Here is a 24221-nt window from a genome sequence, read left to right as displayed (position 1 = left end):
TCCAACACTAGTCCATATATATTTTTTTGTGTGTATGGCAGTGCATGATCGTGCATGTGTGAGTGTAAGTGTGTGTATCTATTTATCAATAATGAGGATGGCCCTTAGGCATGTTTAATGGCCAGAGGCATGCTAATGGCCAGAAACAGCATCACTGATGCGTTTACTCTTAAGGCATCAAAGCACAGCTCTCTGCTTCTTCCAACACCCTCTTAAGGACCTTATTTACCAAACTCCTCCTCCTCCTCCTCCATCGCCTAACTGCAGGCTCACCAGATCCAATGATGGGCCACCTGTTGGAACCCTCCAAACAACATATTTAAAACCATAACAACCAAAACATGTATTCAACCAAATATGGCTTTTTGTTTTATTTTAAATACCTCACCAATCCTCTTTTCACATGTTATATCTTACCTCATCTTGTTTTTCATTTTTATGCATCTGCATCAGCAATGGCTGGAGGCATTATGTATTCCAGATGTCTGTCTGTCCCACCCCGTGAATGCAGTATTTCAACAGTACCTTGAGTAAATATCTTTAAATTTGGCAGAAAGGTCCACTTCTCAGTGACCTTGTGTCCATCTCATTTTAAAGAGCACAATATCTCAAGAAGGCTTTAAGGGAGTTTTCTCAAATTTGGCGCAAACATCCACTTGGACTCAACAATGAACTGATCAGAATTTGGTGGTCAAAGGTCACTTTGACCTCACAAGACATGTTTTGGCCATAACTCAAGAAGTGCCATGCTGATTATGACAGAATTTCACACAAATGTCTAAACGTAAATGTTCATAAAACAATAAAGTGATGACAATTTATATCCAAAAGGTCAAAGGTCAGCTTCACTGTGGCATCATAATGTTGTTGAAAAACACTTCTGGCCATTACTCATTGCCATATCTCAGGAACAGAAGGGGAGACATTTGGTGGGATACTGAATTGGTGACACTAATCTTGGGTGTCCACCAAAGTCTTCACTACATAAATTATATCAGTCTGGACAGACATGGATGTAAACTGCAATTTGACTGGTTGGAAGAGTCATGATTTTGTGTGTTTTAATCATTTATTTGTCTCTGTTTCCCTATTATATGAAACAATTTCTTTACCATTCTGGTAAAAGCTCTTTCCTGACTCATCTTGACTTCATGTCTTACTCATCTCTGTACAACTGAGAAAAGATTTGAAAAAAGGACGCCTCACCCACCTGGAGGAGCAGCAGAGCACTTATTCACTTTCTCCTTGTGATCTTTGCCACAAATAGGTAGAGATATCACCGTGTCTTTTTCCAGGGAGGCAGCCAGGGTAACACCAATATGCTCTGAATCAACAGACAATCATGCAGAACATTCAGACAGCGCTGAATGCCTGAGAGGACAGACATCCAGCTCGTAGATGCTTCTCCAAGCCCCAACCTGCCTTAATTACAAACCTTTGCGAGCTTCCCTAAATTAGATTTGCCTTACTGAGGGCACACTATTTTCTGGCAAGTCAGTATTTTTCTTGCAAGACACTTTCTGCAAGTGCAAAGACCGGATGTTTCTCTTTATCTCAAGTGTTCCTCCCCCTCTCAAATACCCTTCTTTTTTACTCTTTCCATCCATTCCTCCATCAGACTTTCTGTCTGTGTCAGTCTCAGTTTATTTTGCCACTTTTTCGTAGCAGAGCGAAACTTCCTGTGCAGAAATGTACAGTACAGTAGGCCTGTCAGCCCTGGAGGACTGGTGGAGATCAGAAGACATGTCAGAAGTCTGGTGGGTCTTCTCCACACAGACCCCACTCCGTTATGTGGTTCGAGCCCGTAGAGAAAGTGCAAACACAGCCCTCGGTCCAGGCCACAGGTCTGCAGCCATGGGATTCAGGGATGGGCTGCAGTCAGACAGACAGCCCTGAATAAAGAGATCTATCCACAGGGTGGATTGGTTGGCGAGAGGATGTAATTCTGTGTGTGTTCCACTCCACAATGGCAAGAAACAGAGGCAGCTGCATGCACAGAGGGAGAGAAAGAGAGAGAGAAAGAAGTGACAAATAGACAGCGCACTATATGTGACCATTGTTTGAGTTGCCAAATTGCTCTGTTGTTGGCCAGCGATTATCTGTGCTACAGAACACCATGATGAGTTTTCAGTTTGGAGAACATCGGAGGGGAGGAAAAAGGGAGCAAATAAAGGCCTTCCCTGTTGGCTACCTGTGATGACTTGGCCAAGCCAGGAGACTTATAGCACAGTCTGACACACAAGGCGGCCGGTATCACTTTAAAACAAGAAAAGGAGAAACAGAGTAAAATTGCCACCGTCTGCTGCAGAGCCCTCAGTATATTGTACTCTATCACAGTCAGCAGTAGAAGAAGTATTTAGTACCTTTACTTATATGAAAGTACTAATACCACCCTGTGAAAATACTCTATTACAAGTAAAAGTCCTTCATTAAAAATGTTACATAAGTTACAATAAGTAAGTATAATCAGGGACATGTACTGAAAATGTCAGAAGTAAAAGTACTCAATGCAAAAAAAATCTAAAATACAGAAAACAGCACACCAAAAAAACATAAAATTATAAGACGAAATAGAAAAAACACTCAAAAAACTCAAAATTCATAAAAAACAAGAATAAAAAAGTCACCAAAACCTCAAAATTTATTCTAAAAAAAGAAAGAAAAAATCACCCAAATAAATGTTTGTCAAAATACTTGTCATTTAATTTTCTGTCAATCTGCTAATTGATTAACGAACTAATTATTTCAGTTGTACTTGCTTAAACTGTTTTGTCATTTATTTCTAACAACATATCATAATGTATAAACTCTTCCTATGTTTTTTTATGTAAAAATCTTTTTTGTTATGTAACTAAAGCTGTCACATTAATATAATGAAGTCAGAAGTACAATATTTCCCTCTGAAATGTTGTGTGTAAGTATAAAGTGAAATGAAAACAAAATGCAAAGGTAAAGTAAAAATACCTCAGATTTGTACATGAGTACAGTACTTGTGTAAATGTACAGTAAATTCCAGCACTGATCGCTGTGCCCCAGAATGGCCCCTGGTTGGAGATGACAGTGGTAATTTCAGCCGGCCGTAGGGACAGTGGACAGGAGGCCTGGTCAACTGGACGACAGCGAGGGTCAAAGGGTCCCCTGGGGAGGAGGTATCCCAAAGGGGGTGGGCAGATGGGGTCTGGAATGAGAGCGTTCACAGACAGGTGGATGGCTGTCACCCTCATTTCGCCACCGCCAGCAAGCAGGTGGCCTCTCTCCCTCCTCCTCTTCCCCTCAAGGGTCACCTTCACATGGCACTGCTTCCCCCTGGGTCCCATCCCATCATATATACACTGTATGCACACACACTCGTACACACAAATGGTTCTCATACTGCACGACTCTCAGTCAACCCCTGCACCTGGGGACTGGGCGCGTAAACACTCGCTCTCAAGGTTGAACCCAGGTGTTTCATTTCCATTAAGGCCCCTCATCACATTCACAGCCTCCTCCCTCTGACTTTGGTCATAACACAGACGGAATAGTCATTAAATTTCAGATTACCTTCTCTTTGCCTTTGTAGATGTTGAGATGCACAGGGTCTATTTTAGATGTCTGTCTATGAAATAATTATCTCCCAACTCTCTGCCCCCGACATCTTCAAAAGAGGATGTTCCATTGATGATATTTGCCCTACATCATAGCTTTGCTCTTGCCGCGACTCTAAAACCCAATATAGCGTAATTAAACTAACAAAGTGACATCAATAAAGACAGAAGTGCTCTGTAATTACAGTCTGTGCTAGGACATCATAAGCAGGCAGTGTCATCACCCTAACGAAGGAAATAAATCGATGGCAGACAGACAAAGCCCGCTTTACGATCCCCTTCTCCTCTGACACACAAAGCCAACCATAAACACGAGTAAGGCGAGAGTTTAATGGCAATCTTAAAGTTGCAGAGGCCACTAGCTTGTCTTTACTGCTCCTGCCCAGCAATACAATGGGTGCCTTGACACTTTCACCACTCCCTTCCTCTCCTTCATTAGTTGTGTTTCTCTCTGTTTCTCCCTTCAGCCTGCCTTTCTCCCTTCTTCTCCCCTCCTATATGGTGTCTGGTCTCCTCACCCTCTGGAGACACATGAGTGGCAGGCCTCCCCCCGTAATAACTGTGTATTCCAATTCTGACACGGTTGCACAAAAAACAGACACACACGAATAGACACTCAAACGCACACACAAAAATAATATGTTGCAGATTTCGAGATTGGCATTCCCACGTTACCTCCTTCCTGCAGAGCGCCATGTGGACGGCAAGGCTAAATGTCAGGGAAAGATATTTAATTCCACATGCACGCACACACATGCATTCACTCAAAAAGCCAACACAGCCAAGACACCCCACGCTGATAATGTGTGGAGTGTGAGGCTAAATGTCAAGGGATGATGTAAATTCGCATGATTGCTTCTAGAAGTAGTTCATCACAATGCCAACGCCGGCCACAGCAGTGTCTCATTGTCCTCCAAGAATTCCGCCAAGCGAGACAGTGGAGCTTCAACAGGAGCAACAGACCATGTTTGTGTTTGTGGTAGGGTTGCTACGGTCATGAAAAATCTGGAGAAGTCATGGAATTTGAAAAATAGCAATTGCTAGGCCTGGATTTTTTTTTTGATAACTATATGTTACCTGAAAGTTTTGGAAAAGTCTGTATAATTACACATGATGTGTTCAAGGATCATCAGGAAATACAAAATCAAATGATAACTTCTGTTTTTACAGTTTCGGGCTGTGACGAATGATGTAATATTTGGTGATGTTTAAAAAAATACATGTTTTCTTTAAAAATCGCCAACAATATTTAAAGAAAAGAAATTTCCAAAATGTTTTCTTTACAAATTGCTGAAAATGTTTCTTTTAAAAGGCCTTTAAAAAAAATGTTTTTAAAGAAAAAAAAATAAAACATGCTCACAGGTTTGGAAGACATGTTTTTTTTTCTTTAAAAATCTCCAAAACATTTTAAAGATACAAAAACAAATGCCCAAAAGAAAACATGCCCTCTTAAACCATGGGCATAGATTATTTTTTTTGAAAATAATACATATATAAAAATATAGTAATAAAAAAGAACAGATAAGGAGTATTGATGGTCTTGTCAGAGAACGTCTGGTCTTTAAAGTTTGCCTCTGAGTCATGGAAAAGTCATGAAAAGGTCATGGAAAGGTACTGATAAAAATCTCTATGAAACATGTTGTGGGCGGTGATGGCTGGGGGTCCTTTTAATATATAAAACCCACTGTCTCTCCTAACCACGTGCTTTATCAGGGCTGACCCACTTTCCTGAGAGACACATAGTATAAATTCACAGAGGAAAAACATTTAGTAGATATTTTCCCACACTGTCTGTGTTATACTTCACAGCTTCCTGCTGAGATTAACTCTGGTTACATCCCAGCCTGTCGCATGCTAACACGAGGGAGTATATAGACTTACATCAGAAATAGGGATGTGTGTCATGTTTTAGTTTTGCATAACATTCCTCACACATTCAACACGGTCTCAAGGCGACAGCGGCGGATCTCCCTCCCCCCTACACATCCTTCGATCAAAGAAAACCCTGCGGAATATGATATTTGAAAGAAACATGAGCAACTGATGACTGTAAAGTTGTGTATACTACTGTACTAACTGTACGTACCACATTGATTTCATTCAGGTCTGCCTTTGCCAGGCCCTATATGCGGCACAGAGCCAGAAGCAAACTCTTTGCCATGCTGTGGCTGTTGCCTTGACTCCCCCCCTCTTCCATTTCTCACAGCCTGCTTGCTGAGGTGACTGATGAGCAGACTCACTGGTGTGTCAAATATGGGGGAAATAGTCAATCAGCTAGGCCGGTGTGGCAGGCCTGCGTGCTGCTGTAGTTTGGAAATGCTGCTGCAGGAAGTGTGTAAAAGTCATGCTCTGTGCCAGACTGAGGATAAACATTTTATGGTTTTGGAATGGGTGGGGGGGTTACACCTTTTTTCGTCTCTGGAAGGCATGGCTAGATGCTCATTGCATCTGTGTTTAGTCCACCCCAAGCTGTGTGGGATTTATTACGCTATGCCTACTATCATGCCAGCCGAGTGTGTCTCTGACTGTATATTTATGTGTGCGTGTGCTGTGTGTCTGAGTATGTTTTTTAAGAAACCAAAGGAGCAAGGGAGGAAAGAGAGAATTTGTGTGTGTGCGGATCATTTATGGAGGAGAGAGCGTTGATGTGATTTAGTGTGTGGGAGCTCAATGGGCCACTGAACTTGGAAAATGAAAAGGCAGAGGTGGCCATGATTAGAGGTGTGCCTTGCTGACTACTTTATGAGTGTATTCAGATGTGTGTGTACATGTAGATGGCTGTGGAAGTCTGTAGCCGGACGCCGGTAGATAAACACAGCGGGACACACACAGTCTATCATCTTCATTGTCTGAGTAAAGCCCGACCACGTTTTTGTGTATGACCAGGAGAAGCAGGGTTGACTTATCCACTGCTTCGCTCAGTCACGCTGTGTGTCGGTGTGTGTGTGTATGTGTGTGAGGTCCTGGCCCCAGCTGATGCATCAGAGACGGAGCAGAGTGATCTCAGACATGTGCCAGGGGCCAAGGTCAAGGGTCATCATATACAAACATACCCAGAGAAATTGAGTGTGAGGGAGCGTCGGGGCCTGTGGGACCACTTGACTAACACTCTCACCCATAACATCATATACCACCACAGCCCTCTCACTTTCATCTCTCCTTTCAGTCAATCTCACCATACATTTCTTTTCTTTTACTCCAGTTTGCCTCCATTCTGGGAATAAAAACAGAACTTCACTCAGAAAACAAAACATATCAAAAATGTATATGATTTCATAGTAGTGTCATTATAATAAGTAAAATGTTAAGCATTCACTTTGGGAAAAAACTCATTTATTATGTAACATTTTATATACATTAATCTTTTTTTAATTGCCAAAGGGTAAACAGGATTGCAACGTAATTAAAAAACTAACACTTTCTCTGACTTTCTTGGTTGCCAGTATCAGCCTGTGGATGGATATCTATGTAAAGAACTAAAGAAAAATTTTCACAAAAATGTGATGTTTGCACACATTCCCAAGTGTCCTGCCTTTCTTCAGTCCTGCTACAGCACAACAGTGTGCAACATTAGCTCACAGCAGCTAAGAAATGGAGTCAGCTAACAACAAACAAAAAAATCTGCTCTTATTTTTCAAAATTAATTAGATAAGAATCTTGTTAATTAAAAAAGAATAGATTCTGCCCTCGTTTTAATTGAAAAATGTAAATTTCTGCTCTTTTTTTAAATTAATGAGATAAGAATCTGGTCTCATAAATGAGAGCTGTAATTTTGTTTCCCTCCTTATTCTGAGATAGTGATCTTGATCATTCAGAAGAAAACATGGCTAAATTTCCTGAAATTAATAATTTTGTTAATTTAGAAAAAATAGGGCTACAGTATTGTAGCAGCAGTAGACAAGCACAAAAGCCAAGATGCCAGGGCTCATGAAAGAATGAAAAACATTTTCGACTGATATATTTAAAACATCAAAGTTAAACATCCATGTTTGGTTTTTATGGTCTCTTTATTGGTCTCTTTGTTTTGACTTACAGACATGATAAAAGTATTTTAACCACACGCTCCACTTGCTGTATTGTCTGTGACAAATAATGTCAACTTCAGAAACGGCTATGCTTTGTGTTCAGCAGAGTTCAGCACCATCCACCTCAGTCACGCACTTACATGAGGATTATTTATTTATTAGCCTATGCCTGGATGCGCATCCTTCCATCCGTCGCCAAGAGAACTGCAACCTATCTGTTCACCGTTCTGTTTTATTGTCAATGGCCAAAACTTGAACTGTGCCGAATATCCACAACTTCTACAGAAAGAGCACGGCCTTCTTTTAATTGCCAATAAGAAAACAGAGCTAGCCATCATGTTTTTTTGTTCATCTTTTTTTCTTTACTTTGTTTAACTAGGGTGCAGTAAATTCACTGAGCCCGGCTGCTATTTTCCATGATGCCCTGCTCCACACTGACACAGTTGCACACATTCACAGTTGAAAGCTTCCCAATGCAACCACAGTCTGATCTTTTGGCCAGCTGAGCAGCTTTAATCTGTTTTGTAGAGAATTGGATCACACTGATTGCCCCACACACTGCTCTGCTGCAGCAGTCCAAAGGCTAGTCAAAGCTCAGCTTGATGATCAATAAATTAACTGATTGCAGAGCAGCCACTGCATTTTATGAAAATATTTCCATTGAACATTGCTTTTAATTGCCAGCAACTGAACAGGAGTGACCAGCATGTGTTTTCATTTGATTTAGCTGTTGCCGGAAAGTAATGCCATCGCACTGACATTCTCATTGACACACAGTATATCACCACTAACCCTTTCAATGCTATGACTCCAAGATTTTAACTACAGGCACTTTTACTCTTTTCAACCAAAGTGTTTCTAATTATGTTGTTTCTTTCTTGTGGATAATGCTCATTAATCAACAATAGATGGCGGTCAAATGTTGAAAACAAATCTAAAAACAGAAGTCCAATTATTCAGTTAAACCCTCTGAAATCTAAGCAAATTAGCCTGATTTCTTCCAAAAACATGGGAAGAATGCAATGAAAAAAAGAAATCACCCCTAAATTAGCAAGAAAATAGTAAAAAGTGCAATAAAATTAGTTAAAAAAACAAACATAAATAAATAAAAAACACAAAACAAAGAAAAAGAAAATCAAAAAAGAAAACAAGGCAACAAAGACTTGGAAAAAGTGCTTTAAAATTATTATAATTCTATAACATAATGTTAAGTATATAACTATGATACTTTACCTAATAAATTCCCAGCTTTTTAAAAATAATTTGCTAAATCTACTATTTTTTTGCAATCTGTAGAAGACTTTTCTTACCAAGATTCTTATTGCCTTTTCCCCATATTTTTTTTTAAATCTCACCATCTTTTTCTTAGGTTTCAAAGGTTTAAATACATCTGTAAGCAACACAAGAAAAGTGATACTGCTCCATGTTTCAAAGGGGTTAAAGAGATAATCTTTTTTGTTTAACCACTGAATTTTCTGGGAAACAGGACTTTGTTTTTTTACTCGTCTACACCTGTCATTTTCCCTTTTATCTCATATCAAGACCATACACGACGCAGTAGGCTCTGTTGACGCTCTGTACTCAACATTCTGGCACAGGTTGTGTTTACGGAGGCGAATCACAGTGTGTCAGTGTTTGTGTAAAATCCCCACACCACACACAGGGATCAGAGAAGAAAACGAACGCTATGCCGTGAACTTCATCCCAGAATCCAATCCGAGCATTACTGCGGAGGTGGCTTGGACTCCAATATGTTTAGCGCTACCTCGAGACCGTATCATCTCTGCAATGCGAGCAATGCCTGAAATTCGATTTGATCTGCATGGCCACCATCACTTGACCATGGCTGATGTCCGTCCTTCTCCCCCTCGCTCTCTATCTGTGCCTGAGCTGCCGCTGAGCCCTGGGCTCCAATTAATCCCATGATGCCTGGCTGTGGTTGGTATGGCGACCAGACAGGGCACAGAGAGAGCTGTGATTCCCAGGTGAAAGGTGGGATAGACTTTCTGATTCGCTCCAGCACACAGATAGAGTTACAGCTCAATTTCAACCTCTCGCCCTCACTGGTCTATCCTCATGACTAAAATAGGACCAAGAAACGGGAGAAGGGAGAGGAAGAAAAGCTTCTTCTCTTTTTTCTCTGTTTTCCTGTCTGTCTCTTTCCTCTTTCTCACTCCTTTTTTTTATTACTCCCTCTTTTCAACCCCCCTCCCATCGCTGTGCTGATGTTTTTTTTTGTGACGGAAGGGACTCTGAGATGTGCTTTATAGCTTGGTCAGCTTGTAAAGCGGCACTTCTAACTCCGTCTCACTTTAAAAAGTGGAGTTTTTTTGACCTCGCTGGCTCTTTATCCGTCCTCTTTTCACTTGTTCCCACTGCTTGTGCTTTGTTCTTTTACCTTTTTTGTGGACAAGGCAGGATTTGTGAATTAATCATAAGTGGTTCAATAGCTGGCCTTAGCTGTGCTCCGTCACTGGGGGGGATCAATAGGGGAAGGTCAATGGCACTGTGGTGCTCTGGAGGAGAGACAAGGAGGGCCATGTTTAGGTGATCCATAAGCTCGGTCTGGCATGAGCCATGATGGGGAGGAGAGCCCGTCCTTGCCCATCCTGTCTCTGTCCTGGACTGTGGAGATACGGGCAATAGCCCTCACTAAAGGTGGGCACCAATGTCCTCTTGTCTTCCACAAATCCAGTAGCGCGTTCAAAACCTTTTCCAGCCCGTTTTAATTCCAAACTTATCAAATAACGCCGCAATGTCAGTGCTTTTGGCGTAAATGCTTAATGCCAAAAGCTACCTTTTATGCGCACATGCAAAAGCCGCTGGACGACGTCAGCTGAGAACAGTGCTGGACAGGAACTGTTGTAGTGTTGTTGTACACCAGTGGGTACCTGCCGCAATCACCCAATATGCACATGGATGGCATCACTTGAGAATGGAATCGTACCAATATACTTCGATTTGTTATTTTACTTAATTAATATATTATATTACTTATTATTCAGTGTGCTTTTGAGTTAACTTGCCTGGTTCTCCCTTTACTTAAAAAGATAAATACACAGCTTTATGTTGAAGTAGTGCATTGATTTCAGGGAAACAATACCTTTAGTGGAAACAAGCCTTGTCAGGTTTAGGGGAAACTTGTGGATACAAATAGAACCCATTTTTATTCAGATATCTTGTGGCGAGTGTTCAAGGGACAACTTTAAAAATGGCCATGTCAGTTGTTCTCTTGCCAAAATTTGGAACTTTATTAAGGTTGTTTCCTGACAAGCAATGCCACCATGGTTGGTACAAACAGATACCTTATATTGTCTAATTTCAAGAAATACCTCTACCTTTGTGCTTGCCTAAAAAATAACTGCCACAGCCTCTTAAAGAAGTTTTGTAATGAATGCTAAAGAAAGATGCTTTTTTTGCTACTTTTGAAGTTGGTGCTACATGGCCAGAGAAAACAGAGGAAGGGACTGAAGCCTTTACTTTTGGTCAAGAGGTAAAAAAAAAACCTTACAACTACCAGAATGCACTGCACTCTAATGAGGCAATAATCACTCCTGCTGGTAGGTGACATAATGTGAACTCGTTCGTTTGACACAATGGCTGCTAACTGATAACAAACAATCTCATATTATAGTAAAACAGTAAGCTGAAACATGTTTCTGAGGACATTTGAGGCGAGAAATAGGCAACACAGGAAAAGACTCTTTGTTTGCATTTGTTCAGCGCTGCTTGGTTTTATTGTTTGATCTCAGTATTTTCAGCCTCTGGTGCCCACTTCCTGTTCACAAACTCTCATTAATACAGCAAAACAGGGCACTAAAATATGTTTCTGAAAATATGACAGGCAAGAAAGTAACATAATCTTGGTTTATATTCAGTCAGCACTGCCTAGTTTTACTGTTTGATTAGAGTAAAACTCCAATGAATGACACATTTTGCGTCATGCGGCAGAGTTTCGCTGGGGGGAGTCTGGGATATCTGGGCACTGGTTAGACTGAGGGAATTTTACCACAGTTTATTTTCACACACTCTACCCACATTTTTATGATACAAAGCTGGTTGAAATTCTGCAAAGTATCAATTTATTGATAAGTAATATCAACGTACATTTTCTCAGTGCGCCATTGCCCATATCATTTGAGGATGATGCCCCACTTTGAGTAGTGGTAATGAGATGGGATAGATATTTTACACTGATTAGCAATAATAATAATATTATATAGCTGTTCCTTTTTATAGCACAGCTATATAACATTATCTGGTAAGCTAAAATGAACCTTTTTGGACCAATAATAATAATAATATGCAAATTCATATAAACCTTTGCCAGCACAGACAGGCTCAAGGTCTCAGTGTTTTGCAGTTCGTCATCCAGCTTTGAGATATATGTTTTGATCCTCTGTCTTTTACTTTTTACCTTGACCTATCCTTACTTTTTATTTCCAAACCAGCTTTTGCACTTTTATCCTAAATACTTTCAGTGACACAAGTCCATGTTACTTGATGAGTTTGGCATTAATAGAAATCCAGTAAAGAGGAATAAAAATCTTTGATCCTCTGCTCTGAATTGTGCTCTTGAAAAGTACATGACCACATCATTAACTTGGTGGCTGAATTCTCCTGCTCCTCGTTTTAATAGAAAGCAAGGTTGTTGTTACTAATAATGAAAACCTGACCTTTTCCTGCTGCACTCGAGTTCGACTCGGATTTAATTGCATTAGTATTTCTTGCCACAGAGGAACGTAAGCTCCTAAAACAGCAACTCTACCCCATGACATAAAATAAGGCTGTGCGCAATTCCCTGCTGCCCATGCATTATTGAAAGTACAAAAGCATCCGCTTTACAAAGTGTCATAATAAGGCAGTGCTACAGGACTTAAGTCTACACATGCCCGATGCACACAGCATGTAGTTGTCAGCAGGAGCCGGGGCAATAGAGAAGCTCGTTCTGATGGCACCTTTTATTTACAACGCACTGAGACACACCGCGGATGATTTGTGAAGATTAGCGGAGAGGATGCGAGGTATGAATCATCGTCTCTGTAGTCGCTATTTCCAAGTAAGCATATGCATACTGACTAAAGGCTGAAAATAGCATTCACCACAAATATGATGTGGAAGCCTTTTGAGCAAGCAGTTGAAAGTCATCAACATTTCAACCCAGTTAAACACATTATATCCGCTCACACACACACACACACACACACACAGGACGACAGTGTGCATTTCAAGTGAATAAGAAATGTCTTCACAGCCAAAACCTTACAAGCACCGAAATTCAAATTCCATGTCACCTAAGCTGTACATCAAAGCTGCACATTAGCCCCTTTGCTGCTATGTATGTGTGTGTGTGTGTGTGTGTGTGTGTGTGTGTGTGTGTGTGTTGACACAGAGAATGGAGCGTTGTAACCAGTGTATGACATGGCTATTTGTAAATAACGTCCCAACCTCATCCACTGGCAGGAGCTGAGAGCTTTAAGTCTGAGTAGTGACGGCAGCCTCCCTGAAATGTGCATGAAACCGGCTTAGCGCTATCAGCGCAGCATCACCGCCAGTCACCAGCCTCCCTCTCATTCTGCTGGGCTGCTGTGGACCAGATAAGAGCAACACCACCATCAAACCCCCCCTCCCCTACTGCTTCCATCCGCCTTATGTTGTCTCCCAACACCCTCCCACACCAATTCACCCTTATCCTCTTCACAAGGTCTTATAGGGACAGAGCGACTGACGTGTAGCTACGACCGTAATTTATATTCTTTGTAAATTGTCTGTGATTTTTTCATTGAGATAAGTGCGGGGGGAACATCTGTTTTGTGCTGGAGGGCAGCGGGCCGGGGCCTGAGTTCTGTGGCAGTCATCGGCAGTATAGATAGAGAGAAAGAGGGGAGGCACACGATCTGTCTCCCTACCCTGAATTACAACTCCAGGGGCCCCGCTACCCTCTCATCATTACCGTTGTATTTAGTCGAACACATTTGGTAAACAAACATTGCGCTCCATCTGTACAGCCTTGGAGATATCATATTTGGAAAACTTCTTGATTCATCTCAATCTAATTCTCTTAGTCGATGTGACCGTTTTCGCTCCTTAATTCTGTTTAAAGACGACCATTTACCAGACAGCCCAGAGTAGAGAGAAAAAAGATTAACATGTAATGGAGAAAAAGGGATGATGCGATGTGATTTAAATGTTGCATAACTTGTTCCAGCTGACTGACCCACCACCCCCTTAATTACCATATATAATTAAGCATTCATGGTTGAAGGCTGAGGCCACTCAGGACTCGAGGAGTAAGATCTGTGGGCTTCGCAGTGACCAGGCGGCGAGGCCTCATTGGCAGTCAAAGAGGTGCGCGACCTGCGGCGTCTCGACATACGAACACTAGCGGGGGAGTTGGAGGGTTCAGAGCAGCGCAGACAATGAATCTCAATCCTGAGGCCGTGGCAGATTTACATTTAAAGTAGTTTTAGAGAACGCCCCACTTCCTGATGCATTCTTTGGCAGGGGCTGAAGGGAGCGGCTTATCTGCGAGTCATCAATTGCACGTGATGCGTCCAGATAGAAGCTCCCAACGCGGCGCCGGCACCTTTCTGCTCACACATCCGGCTCAAAGATGATGTGCCATCTAATAGAGCACCGTTGCTTGAAGTCTAATTACATTACATGTGGAAACACCTCTGCTCAGTGTCGACAGCTCCTTATATGTGCGTGTCTGTGTGTGTGTGTTGCACGCACACATGTGTTTTAACACATGTGACCTATGTTTTACCTGTGATTGACAGAAGCGGTAATGACCAGCATCAGCGTGTTATTGATGTTCTGTCACTCGTCTTGCTATTAATGTTATCCCTAGATGGAGCAGCAGGGTTTCCACAAACTTGGTGTGTATGTGTACATGTGCCTGTGTGTGAGTGCTCAGGGGCGTATTTGTGCCTCATATTTATACTTAATAGGGTTGGTGTGTGACGCCGAATGTATGTGTGTGTAGATGTGTTTGGATGAGTAGTAGGTGTGAGTGCAGTTGTTGACACAGTGAGGTAAAGGCTGTGATGGCTGAAGGCTCTGATGGGTAATTGAGAACAGCAGGTGTCGCCTCCCTCCCGAGCCACTTCAGGCCCCAACCAGCTCACCCTCCGATCTTCAAAGCCTCTCCGGCCCAGCTCTCCTCTCCTCTCCTCTCCTCTCCTCTCCTCTCCTCTCCTCTCCTGTCCTCTCCTCAGATACACAAACAACCACAAGGACACACAAAATGACTACCAGTAAACACAAAATCACAAAATAAATTGCACAAAATTACCTAAAAGACATCCAAATGACTACAAAGAAACACAAAACAACTACAAAAGACATAGAATAACCTCAAAGAGACACAAAATATCCTCAGAGAAACATAAAACCGTAAAAAGATGCAAAGTGAGTACAAAGATACATAAATCAACCACAAGCAGACACAAAATGACTATAAAGGGACACAAAATGTCCAAAAAAATGACACAATATTAACACAGAGACACAAAATTACCTAACTAATACAAAAAAGTACTTCAGTGGTACACAAAATAACCTCAAAGAGACACAAAACAATAAAAAAAAAGATGCATAATGGCTACAAAGATACACAAATCAACCACAAGCAGACACAAAATGACTACCAAGGGACACAAAATTACCTACATAATAGACATTTACTGCAATGATACAGAAAATTAGCTCAAACAGACCCAAATGACTACAAAAACACACAAAGCCACCACAGGTCGACACTAAATAACCCCACAGAGACGCAAAACAAACATAAGGAAACATAAAATAACCTAGGAGAGACACAAAACCAGAAAAAAGGTGCATAATGACTGCAAAGATACATAAATCAACAAGTAGACACAAAATGATCACAAAGGGACCCAAAATGACCAAAGAAATGACACAATATTACCATAGAGACACAAAATTACCTCAATGGTACACAAAATAACCTCACAGAGACGTAAAACAAACACAAAAAGACACAAAACCACAAAAAAGATGCATAACAATTACAAAGATACACAAAAAATCACTAAGAGACACAAAATGACACAAAAGTCTGTATGCGTCCCTTATGTATGAGTGGTGGTGGGTCCCTTTGCATGTCTGTGCCCAGGGGCCCTCTCCTCTCCTCTCTTCTCCTCTCCTCCTCTTTACTACTTTACTCTCCTCCTCCTGGCTACACTGCCAGTTGCGCTTTCTGGTGAGAAAAACAGCATGTATGGTATTAATCAAACCCAGGGCTTCATGGGGAATAGGAGGGGGGCTCGAGCCCAGTTATTACTGCTACACCGGTTCACCAAGACTGAAATATTTCATTCTCTCTAATCCTTTTGACAAGAGTAAACTTGATACAGTTGAGTGGTTCTAAGTACGGTAATACAATAATTTCATGTATTATAAGTAATATGTTGAGGACGTGCTGTTATTTCTTGGAGTTGTTTTGTTTTGCTGTTTTATGAATAGCTAATAGTTGCCACAAGTAAGTCAAGATTTATAAAAAAAAAAGACAGTTACAACTTTACTTCAAGCCTGTTTTGGTGATTAGAAATCACAACCAAATCGAGTGCCTAAAGGTAATAAATAAATTAACAGATCAAGAAACTAGTTAGCATGTAAACAAATGGAAGCATACAAGGATAGATACATTAACAATAAATACATAATGATGACAAGAACAATAATAAAAAAAATAAAAAGGGGGGGTACATCATTGATGAAGTCCATTTCTCAGCAGCTATCTCTTTGTGAAGAATCAATTAGGTCCCAAAAAAGAGAAAAAATTAAAGTAATCAAAAAAATATCATGGGAAAAGTGAAAAAAAAAATTAAGTTTTACTTGTGACTTTTTATTTTGTATACAAACAAACAAAGATATTAAAATTATAGAGTTCCTTCCCCAATGGCCATATTTCACAGGCATTAATTGCTGGTACCAAACAAAACTATGTACATTGCAGAACAAGAGGGAGAAATGTGAGTGTTGCAATTATGCACAGGTTTCTCACATAAAGCCTTATCTTTGGGGTTTTACAAAGTCAGTCCATCTCGTCCAAATATTGGTCATTTAAAAGTTTTCACAGAACAGTTAAGGATTTTAGGATGATTCACTGGAGCTGTGGGTTCTCCCCACTGATCGCTGTAGGAACAGGAGAATCTCAAACACAGATAGCGCAGATTTGTCGCTCTCTGTCTGTCTCTTTCAGCTGCTTCCCCGTCTCTCTGTTAGTGCCTATCGGCCATTAGACAGTGAGCCTGTGAGCGCCGCTCTGCCGCTTGTTACCAATGCCGAACACGTCACCAACCTCATAAACCCCCCACCCTCCCCTGACTTTTTCAAATGAACAAATCTGATTGAGCGAATGCCATTACCTGGGTAAATGAATGATTCCTAAAGGACTGGACAAGGCCTAACACCACCCTGAGGGTAAAGCTTATTATCGCTGCAAACTCCAAAGAGGAGAGAGGCGGCTGTGGAGCTTGTGTGCACTTTGTCAGAGGGCCTGTATTTCCATATTAATCTGCCACATTTAGGCATCTGAGACAGAGAGCCTCCTGTCACGCTTCTTTGATAACAGAGCAGTTAGCTTTTTCCCCTCATGTATAAATATGTATAATTCTGATAAGATTAATTGAAACGCCTAAGTATACAGTAGTAGGAGATGAGTGGGAGGGAGGGAGAGGGAGACAGCGGAAGGAAGACACATTATGTTGCCAAAGCATGCATTTTAGCCTGGCCTCTGCCTCAGACCTACTCCGGGTGCCCAGGCTCTCTCCTCCGGGTCCAAAGTGCCTTGAATTGAAAATAGCATCTACCTAACAGTCCCTCAAAAATAGCTGAGCGAATACATTTTTGCGCAGAGCCGATAAATACGGCGTGGAGCCTCTGACACCGAAGCCTCACCCCAATTTCCAGTGCTCTGGAGGAGATCAGATAGCCCTGTGTCATTTGATTTTCTGCCTTATCTCATCTGCGCCCATCTTTTTGTCTCAAGCTGAGCTACATTTTAAGAAGCACACACTCCTTGTATCTTTTTGAAGGACAAAACCCCAGAACGATATTGAAACAAATAATAGGATCGCACTGTTAGAAAGAGGGCCATTCTGCTGTTTGATTGATACCAAGTGCTGATGTAGGCATGTCAAATGAGTGTCCTTCAAGCGACATTTGGGATGCAAATCTGTATGTTGCAGCAAAAGTTCTCAGCTCATGAGTGCCGTTTATGACGGCGCCTCCACGCTGGTAGACATTACGGATGCTGTAAACTAGAACACAATTTATACTTTGTGTGTATCCCACACAGCCATTGAGCAGTTCCACTTTTCAAACTGACCAATAAAAATGTCTGTTTAATAGTTGTTTTCTGCAAAGTATGCTGAGTGCTAAACAAGAGAGGGCAGTGAGTGAGGAGGAAACAGCAGGAGAGAGGGAGGTGTGGGAGAGTGGAGGTGAGGGATCCTGAGACAGATGAAACGAGCAGCTGAGAGAGAAAGCACACTGTAAAATCTGCCAAGTTGATTTTACTTTTATGAATCAAAGAAACCATTTGCCTTGAAAAATGTAAACTAAAAATAATAAAAATAATTGCATATTTAACAACAATAATAATAATAAATATAATTATTCATCTAAATTTATGTTTACTTTATATCTTATTATTAGGTTTAAATAAAATGTAGTTATTGACTTAATATTGTAAAGGTGTTGCAACTTAAAAATGACTAGTTTATTTGAATCAATCTGTCTGAGCTATATATCTGTATTCTGCTAGTTGCAAACTAGTCGATCATATTTGTTTATTCTACAACGTGTAAAGAAAAAAGGAACTCATCATTGGCTAAAACCTCTTTGTCATCATCAAGTGATCAGATTACCTTGGTTTACTTTTGTGACCAAGTTTTTGTTGTTTCTTCTGTTGTTTGGTTTACTAAAGCTGCTAACACTACTACAACACACTACTGCTAAATGTTGAGTAAAGTTAACAATTAGATGTAAATTAAGAATAAATTAATATTGACAGTTATATTTACTTTCTTTTTTTCAAGGCAATCAGTTTCCATGATTATTTTAGGTAAGATCAACTTGTCAGATTTTACAGTGCAGATGAGGAGTCGGGGTGAGGGAGGAGACAAAGACGGTCCCCAGTGCACAGCTTGAGTCGACTTGACGGCGAGAAGAGAGAGGAAGGGAGGAGGAAAGGGAAGAAGGGAGATCAGTCAGGAGTGAGCACGTCAGTGTGTGAGTGGCGTCTCTCATTAGAAGGTGCTGTCAGGGGCCACAGAGGGGGGACTGCAGGGACCCCACCTCCCCCCCCTCTCTCCTCCCTCTCCACCGGCCCCTGAGATCCGGCCGGGAAAATGATTGATGAGTGATACCAAGATAAACACACGCCCTGGCCCCCAAAGGCAGCCCTGCAAAATGATGCATGCAGCGTTATAAATAAACCAAGTGGAAATAAAAAAAAACTTTACAATAAACAACAAAACAATGCAAAACAACTTATTTTGAACATTGTTTGAGACGAATCAGCCCCGCTTTTGTTCTTTGCTTTGATGAGAGTTTTTTGAGATTTTTGTTTGTAGTCCTACACTATAAAATCTGACAAGTTGATCTTACTTAAAATAATCTCAGAAACTGATTGCTTTGAGAAAGGAAAGTAAATCTTAATTTATTTTTACTTTACATCCAAGTGTTAAATTTACTTGAAATTTAGCTGTAATTACTTTATTTTGTTAAGTTGTTGCAACTTAAAAATGACAAGTGTAATTGCCTTGCTCTTTTGTCTTTGCGACTTGGCAGAATACAGATACTATCTAGCATATTATACCTGGTTTACCAGAGTTGCTTAACAGTAGGAAGATTGATTTAGCTAAAGTTGCCATTTATAAGTTGCAACAACTTCACAAAATTAAGTGAATATAACTAAATTTAAAGCAAACTTAACAATCAGATATAAAGTAAATGGAAATTAATAGTTATATTTGCTCACATTTTTCAAGGCAGTCGAGTTCCAAGATTTTTTTGAAGTAAAATCAACAGGTCAGATTTTACAGTGTTTGTGTCTGCGTGAGCCTATATGCATGTGAGCAGTGAGCACAAAGCTAACAAGGCTCACCAGCTGACTGGATGGTTAAGCCCCCCTCAACAGTTACACTGCTTCCTCAGCAGCTTGGGCAGGCGGCTTTCCCACTCATTCACTGTGAGGCCCCAAACACTGAGGCAAACCTGTTCTCATTTGGGAGAGCTCCAAATCATAGCAGCTGTGTGTATGTGTGTGTGTGTGTGTGTGTGTGTGTGTGTGTGTGTGTGTGTGTGTTGGATAAGTGCGTGGGAAACGGATGTGCAGTGTGGCATATGCATGGATTCGTACCGATGATGCATAGCCACTCCACAACACACACAAATACAAATATAGCCCACACAAAACTATGCTCACTAATTGTCGAGTAAGTCATAAATGTTTTATGCTACACTTTCTGTTAATGTTTAACGCTGAGCGCCAAATGCCTCTGTTACAAATCGAAGTGGAAAGGCAGATTATCATCAAATAGTTACATTATATCATTATGAGCCTACAGGCTGTGGTCTGGTGGAGGGAGAATGAATTATGAATGGAGTGTGAGGGAGGATCTTCGCTTCCCCCCAGGGACTTCCAACACCACAACTCATTTAAGTTGGATGAATGAGCGATAAGAAACGAAGCCCCCCCCTCGCCACACACCCCCCATGCTGCTTGCCTTACACACTGCCCTTCATGTAATTTACTCCGCGAGAAGGAGTGTCATTTTAGCGGCTCGCAGCACACACACTTCTCATTGGGAAGAAATGTATGCTGAAGGGTGCTTTGTTCATTGTCAAACTGTGCATACCAATGCTGAAAAACACCATAAAGAAGTCTTGTCATCTAAGTCACTGGTGCATTTTCTGCCTGGCGCAGACTCGTGTCGGGCCTCTTTGTACATCTCTAAAATGAGTCCCCGAGCTGTGCTGTAGCTTTGCCTAAAAATTCTTCTCATCTCATCTCATCTTTTTTTGCTCTCCCTCTCTCTCTGTCCCGTCTCCACGGATCCAGGCCGCAGAATGGGTCGATGATATTGTACAATAGGAAGAAGGTGAAGTACAGAAAGGATGGCTACTGCTGGAAGAAGAGGAAAGACGGGAAGACCACACGGGAGGATCACATGAAGTTGAAAGTGCAGGGAGTCGAGGTGAGTGCGCTTACAAGATTTTGGATTTAGAGAGAGTGAAACAGGCGGGTGGGGGTGTGGATTGGCGAGAGCCAGCCTTCACCCTGACACAGACAAACACAGGTCTACAGTGAGCTCTCCCTTGGCTGTAATGGAGACAGTCACATGCTGCAGTCGGCCCGTGTCTCCAAGGAGTCTTACCAAGAAACAATGCGGCACAACAATAGTTTTCCCTGGGAAGCCAGTGGAGTGGAACCGATTGTTTGTACCTTATTAAGGCTCTGGATGTTGCCTTTGCTCCAGAGAGCCTACATTAATCTTGCTGGCTCAAAGCAGTACTGTGGAGCTAGCATTCCCTCACCTCACTCCATGTCACTCCCCATACCAGCCGCTGCCATAAAAGGCCCAGATGTATCTGTCCTTGGCTCAGCCAGGTTCAATCTTGCTCCACCTGAGGTGGTGGCAGTGCAGTGTGTTGGCACCCCCGGCTGATTTATCAGCAGTCCCACATATGAGACCAGGCAAGTTTCTGCCCCAGACTCCTTCACTTCCTTTGCTTTCAGTATCTAAAGTTTGTGTTCTGGTCTCTTTCACATGTTTAGCCACAAGCACAGATGCCAGAAGCACAGGAGTTGAGATAGAGTAGAGTTAGAGATGTGAGATTTCAGTCTCCCGTTCGTGTGTGTGTGTGTGTGTGTGTGTGTGTGTGTGCGTGTGTGCACGCGCACGTGTACCTATACACACACAAACACACGATTCACGTACACATAGCCACACACCTCAGGGAGTGGTGCTGTGAGTCTGTGTCACACAGTGTGACAAAGACAAAGCTCAGGCATTCTCCCAACAGGGGCTCTGCTCTCTGTTTGTACTCCTCCAGATATTTGTCACTCCAAGAAAATGGCCTCTTCCTTCGCCTTTGCCAGCTCAGTGTCATCTCTGGTCCTGCAGTGGTCTGATAACCTGTTGGGACTACGTACATCCATCCTTTTGGACTGTTACATATTTTTCCAGTTTCTGACAGTGCTGGATTTACTGGAGGTTTAGTCAGCCACCTTGCATTAATAAGGCTGTATTAACAAAGTGAACACAGACTATGTACAGTAATGTTTAGCATACTTTGTCAATACATGTAAAACCTGTACTGACAGGCGCTCTGCCCTTTGTGGTCTGGTGTCCTACATAAAGGGCAGAACTGGCACTTCTTAGTGGCAGTCGACTTTGTTCTATGTTAACAGCAAAACAGAAGTACAGGATCTATATATCTCAAACTACTACAATGTATTTTTTGGTTTTCTTCAACAGAATAGGGTCATACTTGCCAGTTTTACTTGTGTTTTGGGGTGAGTTTACCTTTACTGACAGCTCTTTCAGGTTATCACACTAATGTGTAACATACACTACAAAACTTCAAGAGACCGCTCACATCTAAAGACACTGCAAAGGTTTAGTCAAACACTTTTTACAAAGACTGGAGATCATGCAGGGTCACTAATTGCAAAACTACAACCATACTCCTTTTAAGATTATTACCCCTGCTCCTGGTGGAAAATATTATTTCAAACTTTACTGTACTTTACAAGCTTTACAATTTGAATTTTGTTGCCTCAACTTCCTACCAGTGTGGTGAACTGCCACACCGTTTCAAAATTAAGATTTCTTAGTTAAAGAAATGCTACAGATCCACGTTGAATCAAACACTGACTCTTTTTTCACGAGAACTGAAACTTGTTCATGTTGGTTTGTTGCTTCTGGTTTGGTGCTGGAGACAGCACAACTATTGGTTGACAATTTTCACATGATTGAACTTTACTATTTGCAAGAGCCGGGACTAAAAACACCGTCATATTAAACATGTTTGATTTTATTGTAACATCATGACGAGAGAGTGGCTTGGATTAAGATTTATGACAGTTTACACCAAATAATCAAGATGAGGAGAGCGTGCACCAACTGAGGCGAAACTCTCATGATTGCATGATGACATTGGAAATTGTCTGCAACAGCAAAATCTCTTGAAAAGTTGTTTGTTGTAAGTTGTAAGGCAAAGATTGCCTGTGTGGTTGACGCTTTGGCCAGCTTCGGTTCTACCCAGGTTCTAGCCTCCATTGCATATTTGTGAATTTCTGGCATTCAAAGAAATATGGCATCATGACTGACCTCTTAAGTTCTGTCCTCAAAGTGCCCCTCGAAGGAAAACCCTGGGACAGTAGTGGTACGATATGGTAGAAGTATTCACTGGCTCTTTTCTGGTAGACATGGCTTGTACAGTTAAAATCTTAGTTTCTTTCCAAAACTAGTCTTAAAGCATGCATTAACAATATAAAAAAGCATTTATCTAAAGCAGAAGAAGCTAGAAAGTTGTAACAGATCAGTTGAAAATGTCCCCACATCTACCTTACTCCTGCTGTCTGCTATATCATCGCGGCCCACTTCAGCACACGTAGAAGCACGCCCCCCAACAGAATACTGTACTGTATTTCACTGTCCTATTTCCCAGCATCAATGCCAGTCAGTGCTCCTTAAAAAGGCGGCCGTTTTTCTTCCGAAAAACTCTCAACTGGAACATCACAGCCACTGTATCTTAGGTACCTCTCTTGTCCAGTGATAGCGCATGTTCTTCTGCGCTCTTGTAGCTGTCACAATGGAAACATAGTGTTACAGTGTAAAAATATCCAGACCTCTGTGACCAACAGTCTCAGCTTTATAAAAAAATATTGAAAAAAGGCATTTCCTGGCAAGCCATAGCTGAGTAGATTCACTCTAAAGGTGAGGAATCACGCAGAATAAAACAGAAAAGACTCCTGAATCTAGGGCAGTACTGTAGATTTACTTTATGTGCTAGATATTGTGCTATATATATTCTGTGTGGTCCTGTTGACTGGCCACGGCATGTCAGATATGTGTACCATAATGTTGCACCATAATGCTGCACTGTGGTGGCAGTGTGGTTTGAATATTGGCCAGAGTGAAACAGGAGCAACATGTGCTGGAAACAGAATGGGCCCTTGAGTGTTTGAAGAATGAGCTTTTTCTTTACATCCCAGTCGACACTTGACAAGAACACTGACTAACGACTGGTGACTATTACAGTATTTAATGTCCATCAGTAGCAATAAGCAGTCAGAGGCTGAGATGCAGTTGTCACATCACTAAACCTGTTTTGCACAGTATGCAGCAACACAAGATAAAGAATGAACTACAGTGTAATCATGAGTCGAACACATGAAGACTGATGGCTGTTCACTGAGTGTAACTCTCCAGCCTGTGATTTTGCTCAGTAGGCTCCAATATGTTGTAACCATTCTAATTTACCAGAGCTAATTGCTGTGTGAGCAGCAGTGCAAGGTGTGAAGGTGAGCTTAGAGTAAAGAGAGAGAGAGAGAGGGAGCACA

General features: G+C 41.5%; 1 protein-coding gene across 1 annotated transcript in view; it reads left to right on the top strand.

Moving 5' to 3' along the window:
- The window catches only part of camta1a (calmodulin binding transcription activator 1a), a 396495-nt gene that overhangs the window by 201211 nt on the left and 171063 nt on the right, over positions 1–24221 (top strand). The window contains 1 exon segment of the mRNA XM_042492229.2: positions 20712–20847. Within this exon segment, the coding sequence (XP_042348163.2) occupies positions 20712–20847 (136 nt within the window).

This window comes from Plectropomus leopardus, chromosome 9 (assembly GCF_026936395.1).
Source record: "Plectropomus leopardus strain MGB_pleo_1.0 chromosome 9, ASM2693639v1, whole genome shotgun sequence".
Classification (NCBI taxonomy): Eukaryota; Metazoa; Chordata; class Actinopteri; order Perciformes; family Serranidae; genus Plectropomus; species Plectropomus leopardus.
This window is presented reverse-complemented; position numbering and strand designations above follow the sequence as displayed.